The 8,270-nt window shown below is 39.1% G+C and overlaps 1 protein-coding gene across 3 annotated transcripts in view; it reads right to left on the bottom strand.

The window, feature by feature from the left end:
* Positions 1 to 8,270, bottom strand: part of LOC104160630 (ELAV-like protein 4) — a 40,883-nt gene continuing 32,613 nt past the window's right edge. Inside the window, exons 3-6 of one of the 3 annotated variants that reach the window (XM_009698804.1) lie at positions 6,776 to 6,929; positions 6,155 to 6,380; positions 4,774 to 4,812; positions 1 to 364 (exon numbers count right to left, since the gene is read on the bottom strand). In XM_009698804.1, coding sequence (XP_009697106.1) covers positions 37 to 364; positions 4,774 to 4,812; positions 6,155 to 6,380; positions 6,776 to 6,929 — 747 coding nt within the window. In that variant the 3' untranslated portion in view covers positions 1 to 36. Of the gene's footprint in view, positions 386 to 4,773; positions 4,813 to 6,154; positions 6,381 to 6,775; positions 6,930 to 8,270 lie in introns of all 3 variants that reach the window. The other 2 variants (XM_009698803.1, XM_009698805.1) reach the window with 2 other exon arrangements.

The following is an 8,270-nucleotide window of genomic DNA, read 5'->3' as shown; positions in this document are numbered from 1 at the left end:
TATATATATATATTTTAGTAAGTAAGGATATGAAATTCAGGATTTGTGGGTTTTATTGGTTTTAAAGGAAACTTGCAATACTCTGTCTCCTAAACGGTATCCATTAAGGCTGGCAATCGCCATGGCAGCTTCGTCGTAGTTGGTCATGGTGACAAAGCCAAATCCCTTGCACTTGTTGGTGTTGAAATCACGGATCACCTTGACATTATTGACTGCTCCAAAGGGACCAAACAACTGCCACAGCACGCTCTCATCTGAGTCGGGAGACAAGTTGTAGACGAAGATGCACCATCCAGTCCCAGTGTGACCAGGGATATTCATTCCGACAAGGCTCGTCATACCATCAATTGTGATTGGAGAAAACCTACCAAGTAAAAAGAGGGGTCTATTCTAAATATATCTCTTGGCACAAGCTACATGGAACCAAGACTTTAAAATAAATAAGCCAATGTTAATGAAGGTTCTTGATCCTATCCCTGGGAGATGACTACGTAGGCACCCTTGGTCTCCAACTCCTACTTAAGTGGAGGGGAGCCGTACTAAACAAACAGACCAAACTTGGGCATAAATGCATCTCCCTTCAAGGATAAGCCCTACTTAGATGTATACAAAGAGCTAATCAAAGAAATGCTTAAGGACAATCTAAGTCAAAAAGGGCCTGCACATGCTGGTATAGACACAAGTTCATTTAAAAAGGCCTGTAGGAATTTGCCACTTATTCCCATCACTAACTAAAATAATATAGTTTCAGGGTAATGGAGATCTAATGCTTTAGACCTCTTACTAGTTTGCAATGAAAAAACCCAAACTTCAAGACTTATTTTAGAGATACATATGAAATGCCATTGTCAGGATTCAGCTGTAACAGTAGCTTCTTTAGCTAAAGATACTATTAGATGTAGAGAAACGTCTCTAAGTGGTAGATTTTAATTCTCCTCCTAACGTAGTCCTTAATTGAAAACTGGGAAAAAAATCCAGTTAATAAAGAAGTCCTAAAGCTGGCCGCATATTAAAGAAGATTTATGCAGCAATTGTAGAGTAAGTAACACAGTGCATAAATATAGTTAATGATGTCAACTAATACCTTCATACTGTGAGACTTCACGTCCACAACAAGCTCTTAGGTTCTTCGGATAGTCAATGCAGAGAGACAAGCTCCTAGAAATCTAACGTAGCACCCTAGCTTTTCTCCCCCTCGTTGTCTTTTGGGACCCATTTTCTTCAGCATGAACATCTGAATTGGGAAGCTAAAGCCAGGTAGTACACGTATGAACACAGAACCATCACAGAATGACATAGGCTGGGCAGGACCTATGGAGGTCATCTGATCAACCTCCTGCTCGAAGCAAGGCTACCTTCTCAAATTAGATTTGCTGCTCATGGCCTTGCAGATGGAAGTTTTGAAAGTCTTCAGTGACAGGAACTCCACTCCTGCAGCCCCTGCTCCAGGGCTCCACCATCCTCACAGTGAATGGTTTTCCCTTACACTTCGTTGAATTGCCCCTGCTGCAACCTGTTACTGTTGACTCTCATCCTTCTGCAGTTGACCTCTGAAAAGAGCTCAGCTTCATCTTCTGTCTAATGCCCCTTGTAGGGAGCTGAAGACAGCAGTCAGGGGCTTAACTCTACATTTCCCTTTCCTGAATTTCAGTACGTTCCTCCAGCTTGTCAAGGTCTCCCCAGCGGCAGCCATGGCCAACAGCACAGTGACTGTCCCTGCTCCCTCACCAATTTAGTGTCACCCATTAATGCAAAAAGGGTGCACCGCAGCCTGTGACTCAGGTTATTAGTGAAGATGTTAAGCAGTATCAGCCCTCAGGATCAACATAATTTTCCTTTCATCAGTTTGAAAAAAGTGACATGCTTTCTGAAGCTACACTTTGGGATATGTTTTAAAATACTAACTGCACAGAGGAAAACGTCTTAATAAAAATCCAGTTTCACATGTACCTTCAATATGATGAGTTTTAATACCAGAACTGAGTAATAATTCCTCAGGATTTTGAGTGATGACTGAGGGAGCGGAGGCAGGGGAACTCACTGTTGCCGAGTGAGCTCTTGTGCTCTCCAAAACTTCTCCTTTTACACTTGTAGTATTTTCACACACATTTAGCTATCTGCACAATATTATGCCACGTATATTAAATAACCACAGAAGAAACTACACACTTGATGGCTGCTCACCATTCTGTTGACTCCTGATGGCACTTTATATGTATATTGAAGGAAAAAAAAAGCATCTGGAATGTACATCTAAGCTGGGGAACACCACTGGGGTGTAGCTACACTACAAATGTGCAGTTCACAAATGCTCACAGCACTGGATCCTCAAGACATACAGGCTTGCAGACACTTCATTAAAAATATGTGGCAATTTTCCAACTGAACTTTAGGATTCGCAAATCCTCCTCTCAACATCTTTTAGTTTCTCTCCTACATACTGAAACTAGTAGCATTGTCTTAATAGCTCAGCATGGCTCTAACCCACGGTATTTCCCCAGCTGCTGAAAACACAGACAGCTGGACAAGGCCAATTTATACTGCTCCTTCCACCTGACGTGGAATTGTAAATAAGACGGGCAGGACTGAGAGCTTGTACGAACCAACACCTTCAACTTCTTTTGAAATTTGGAAGATGAACTTTAAGCCCATTGCTGACAAGCGCCAACTATGCTAGTAACATACCTGCGCCACCAAACACTCCTTTTCTGTAATGTTTATGTTAAATTTAAGTACAACACTAATGTATACAATACCCTGTAAGTGATGCTATTGTGAAATCTCCACAACACAAAGCTGTGCACGTCACACAGTACATTACAAATGCAAAACTTTGTAAGGAATGCTGCAATGATATAAAGGGTTAAAGTTTCATACAGTTCACTAGAGTAGCTTTTCCCTGGAAACCTTAAGGAGCTACGCAGCTTTAAACTATTTATCTACCACGAGCACGGGAGCTGCTGTAAATCCAAGAAAACAGGCATGAAACTAGTGCAAGCGTATTGACACAAATACAAGAGAACTATTGCGTAAGTAGCTTTGCTACTAGCAACTGATCTGAAATTAGCATCAATAAAACCTTTGTTTCACATCAGCACATCTCATTTTCCACCAGTACCACATACTTAACACAGGGAAAGAAAGAACCAACCCTCAAACCCAGGAATGCTACACGACATATGTTTCAGATTCAGTTTCAGAAATTTTTACCTATATGCTATTATTTTGTGACCCTGTATACCTGTAAATAGAGAGTTTGCTACTGCAAGTACAAGTTTCAAGATTTGCTGGGAGGAGATAAGAACTAATTTAAGATGTCTACAAAACAACTTAAAAACACTGCTGCGATTTAAAACTAGCATTGCAGACTGAATATTCAAGAAGGCAGATGCATAACCTATAAAGGCAGGTAACTCACTCCATTGTAGCTCATATGAAATCAGAATTCAAACCCTCACTAGGTCAGACTGAGTCCTGTTTGTTTTGCACCCAATGCCAGTGCAATTCCAGGGAAGCAGCAGCAAAAAACCCAGGGAAAATTCCCAGAACAAACCTACCCTTCTGACACTGACTCGTACCTGACAGATACTTGAGGATGAGAGTTTTGCATGTTTTTGGCAACATATCAAGAAACAAATGAGACAGGAGAATGCAGGAGAAGTGGTGTGTGATAAAATCAGGTGTAAGTTCTGACTCACAGTATCACCATCACCACTAATGATACTGCAGTCGTAACAAACATACTAAGGAAGACCAGAAGCAGTGCTTCTGGGAAGATATGCTGCCCCTGTTCTGACTATTGCTTTTGTAAGTAGTCTTAAGATCTGTGATTTGGATGACAGCCACTGTGGCAGTACTTAAAACCCATGTTACTGTCCACTACTAGCTAGTGTAAAGATATACTTACCATACCATTTTACAGGATGAACTTTAAAAAAAAAAGCTCAAATAATTTTCAAGTGTGGTGAGTAGAGCATTTCAGAAGATTAAGAAGTATTTTCTCATCTTAATTGTAGGGGATGGCCGGACATGTTACAGTAACATCAGACTACATCTTTATTCTGCTGTAAGGTTCTCTTGCGTTGATGTGTGCCATTAGAAGAAACACTAACAACACGTCAACTCATTTTAGCTATCATAGCAAACACTGAACATACTCATGAAACAGCATAAAAGTTTACAAGTCAGCTGAGCTTTATCACACATGCGTGCACATACATACGAACACCGAGCTATTTTAAACAAAAAAGAAATCTCAAGCACCAAGAAAATGTCAAGGTATTAAACCTGTAACAAAAGAAACTTAGGGCTGATTAAGGTGCACACAGCTATACTTTCAAGTCAAACTTGTGAAGCCAGAGGTAGGAGAAAGAAAGTCTTAACTGTGAGATTTAGACAACAGCAATGTAAGTCTGGTTTTGACTGTTAAATATTCCATTATCAGATCAGAGAGTAGTTAAAAACTTAATAGTTCTGATTCTGAAAAAAGCGCCATTTAGCATGGCGACTGCAGTTTGAATGCTTGTAGCTGTTGCACCTAAACCATTTGAGAAGCCCACCTGTAAATAAAAAAGGTTGAAAAAACCCACAGAATTTGCGTGTGGCCTTTAAAGTAACAAAACCAACTGAAGTCCAAACTTAAAAAGAATTTGACATGCTGGTGGAAGAAAAGAAGGAATTAAAAAAAATAAAGTTAGTGAATTAAAAAAAAATAAATTGTAGCACCAATCTGTGCCAACACGGACATCTGGCAATCTGTGGAATTCTAATTACCTCTTTACGCCATAGGCCATATTAAGCAAATTGTCCAGCCTGAAAAGAGAAGGAGGGTCTTTGGGTTAATGTCTCACAGATGGCAAGATCGCTCAATGGAACTATTATTAATAGCGTTCCATTTTCAAAGAAGAAACGTTCAACAAGTTTCCCACACATCTAAGGAGTCTAACAACTCCCGGCCTGCTTTGTTAAGTCTGAGGTTGTGCTTAAATTTCCACCGCAGCATTTAAAGCTATTTTTAACTTGTCTACAGTCTTAGAGAAAAACCTTCATTTTGAGGGCTTGGTTTTAAAAAAATCTACTTCTGATTTGTCTTTAGACAATATTAGTATAAAATTTTTGTAAATAGTTCAATTGTTCACCTTATATTTACAGTTAACTTGGAAATAAAATGTTACAGTCCAAAATTTCCAGAACTGGAAAAATTCTTGATTCTAACTGCTTTAACATAATACATTCTCCCCACTATATTACATATATTTAGTATTAATCCTCCACAACGTGTCAATCTAATTGACTACCAAATATTGCAGAATATAATCATCTGCTTTCCATGGGAGCACAATAAAGTCCTTCTGTCCATGGAAGGATTCAGTGACAACCTCAATGGACGCAGCTGCGCGCCAAAGACACAAAACCAAATGTAAATTTAATGTATCTGATGATTGACTTTTTATGATCTTTAATTCATTAGCACTTTTCATCACTGAAAAACTAAAATTACTTTTGAATAATTCTCTTAAGCCAGTATGCAACTCAGTTATGTGAATATGTCCAAATTTTCTTTTTTGAAGGCAGACCGAGAACACCATGTATTGCTAACTCCAGCTTACGTATCAGATGGAAACAGTATGTTCAGAATGCAAGGCATAAACATCCCCATATCTGAAGAATCACACCAAAGACTAATACAAGGTCTCTTTATACTAAGAGCAGGTATCTCAGGCTAATAAATTTAATGGTACTGCTGCTGACTGCAACAGACTCAGCTTTTTTCCTGCTACCAACCCACTGTCATTAACATCAAAGTCTAAGCTGCATCAAAACTGTAATAATACAGCAGAAAATAAAAGGATTACCAAAAATAAGAGAAAGAACAGGATAGTCACTGCTCATTCGATTATCAGTGTAACTCTATTCTGTCCTCCCTTCTTCTATGAGCCTTCACAAGATCTCATCGTACAGTACTTCAACTGTTTTAGTAAATACAACATGACTACTGCTGTCAGCAGATTTTCCTCCTCATTCTCCAGGAAAGAATATTTAATTTTACAAAGAAAATCAGGTCAGCCTACGCAACTAAAGCATATTTTCCTGCGCAGCACCTGCCCCACATTGTTGTCACTGGTGGAACTTCAGTTCTTTTCCAGGTAATTACCTGAATCTCTGAGCCTGGTGGTGAAGTGGTCCAGGGTAACGTCTGTTGGGAGACTGATACAGCTGTGAAAGGAGTGCCTGGCTTGTTTTCTGGCTGGGGTTATTGGCAAACTTCACAGTAATTGGTTCTGTAGCACCACTAGGCTTCTGGCCATTTAGTCCCTTTATGGCTTCTTCTGCCTCTATTCTCTTATCAAAACGGATAAATCCCACACCTCGAGAAACCCCTGGGAAGTAAAAACATGGGAACAGATGAGTATTTGTAGCAACAGCCTTATCTATGTAACAAACAAACTGAATGTTGGGGTTTGATTTCATAGAATAGACGGCTTGTAAATTAAGAAGTGTCCTATAAAGAAAAATGCTCTTCCCCATCTGTATTCTCCAAAATCAGCCCCTACCATATTTAATATACCAATTTTAAGTAAACAACATTCTGTATTTTGAGATCCCTCATTAAAGAGGCAGCAGTTATGCCTCCAAACGGTTATGCTCATAAAGAACGAGGCACTGAGTTTTATACTACAAGTCATATTGTCTTAAATCTCAACTGCCAGCAAGCATTTATAATTTTGTCACTTCCAGAAAAACATGCATATATCAAGAAAAGTTTTCTTTTAACCTGTGACTTGATCAACCAGAATCCGTGAGGTGATGATGCGCCCGTATTGTGAGAATAACTGCTCTAATTCTTTCTGGGTCATTGTTTTCGGAAGGCCGCTGACATACAAGTTCGCATCTCTGATCGATGCTGAACTTGGACGGGCATACGACACCTATGGATTGAAGAAAAGGAAAAGCAGATTAGTAAGCTAGAGCCACTCTTTGCATTTTAAAGGGACAGATAATTTTCTGTTCTTTCACAAGCAACAACCCTTCAGTTCAGACATCACCTGTTCTGCAAAACCAACAAAGCCAGGAAAGGCTGGAAGAACAAAGGAAGAGCTAGAGACACCTTAAAAACAGACGCAAAGGTTCTCTAAGTGCAGTCATAAAGTAACTATTGTTCAGAGGTAGATTAACCTGCAACTTCCTACGCACAGCTTTGTAAATTTGCCCCTATGAGTTGTGGGTGTATGGATGATTTACTGTATCCAATGTGTGATAACCTTAGCACATACATAGCACTGAAGTTCCAGCATGTTTTTCTTTTTCCCCTCCTCTCCAAGTGTCTGAAACAGATCAGGTTATTTTCACAGTGATCTTTTGTGCTATCTCTCTTTGTGTTTTCATCCTAAGCTGGCAAGATCTGTTCTGGATGAACAGTAAAGTACTGGTGAAATTAGACTAAATGAACATCTGCTCAGGGAACTGTATACTGACGCTCACTGTCATAGCTGCAATTTATCACAAGAAGTTCCCTTGCACGATAAGCCCAGAACCGGACCATAAAATGTTATAACCAAGCAAACAAAAAAAATCTAGCTGAGGCACTGCATGTACGCTGTTGGAAAATTATTGAAGACTCTCTTAACTGCCCTTCTACCTATGAATCAGATTTATAATTATAATATGGGCATAAAAAGCCTTCTGGACTTTAAAAATAATATATACATTTAGAATATACACATTTAACATAATAAAAATACCTCCTGGATAAAGCCTAATGGCAAGTATTGAGCACAGATCATGAAGAATTTCTTTGCAGCACATTCCGAAATAGCATTGGATCCAAACCTGAATATTCTGCACTTCATCTTGATTTATTTAAATATAAACAGATCAGTACATTCCTGTATTATGTCTTAAAGTGTGTCTTGGAAGAAAATGGGGGAGTCCCATCACAAATACAATCCATTAGGCAACTGTCTTCCCCTCTTCCTGAGCCTTAGCCCAAACACAAGTGATGTCAAATGGATGTCTGTGTTTTGTGTGTCAAAAGAGTTGTCTTTATGTGCTCACACCCAAAAATAGATGTTGACTCAACACAGGAAAATGATGTTAATGACTAATATTTGCTTCCACAATCTTCTCTGCATGATAGCAGACAAACTCTACAGATTCTAAATTTTGAGGTTTTTGGCAACTTCTTTATAACTTATATGTTGGTACATAACCTTTTAAATCTAACATTTACAGAGAAAGCTAGAGAGAGGAGGTGGAAAAATTTAGGGAAA

The sequence above is a fragment of the Cariama cristata genome, unplaced genomic scaffold (genome assembly GCF_000690535.1).
Source record: "Cariama cristata isolate BGI_N322 unplaced genomic scaffold, ASM69053v1 scaffold28734, whole genome shotgun sequence".
Taxonomy (NCBI): Eukaryota; Metazoa; Chordata; class Aves; order Cariamiformes; family Cariamidae; genus Cariama; species Cariama cristata.
Note: the sequence above shows the minus strand (reverse complement) of the source record. Positions and strands in the feature narration are given on the sequence as shown.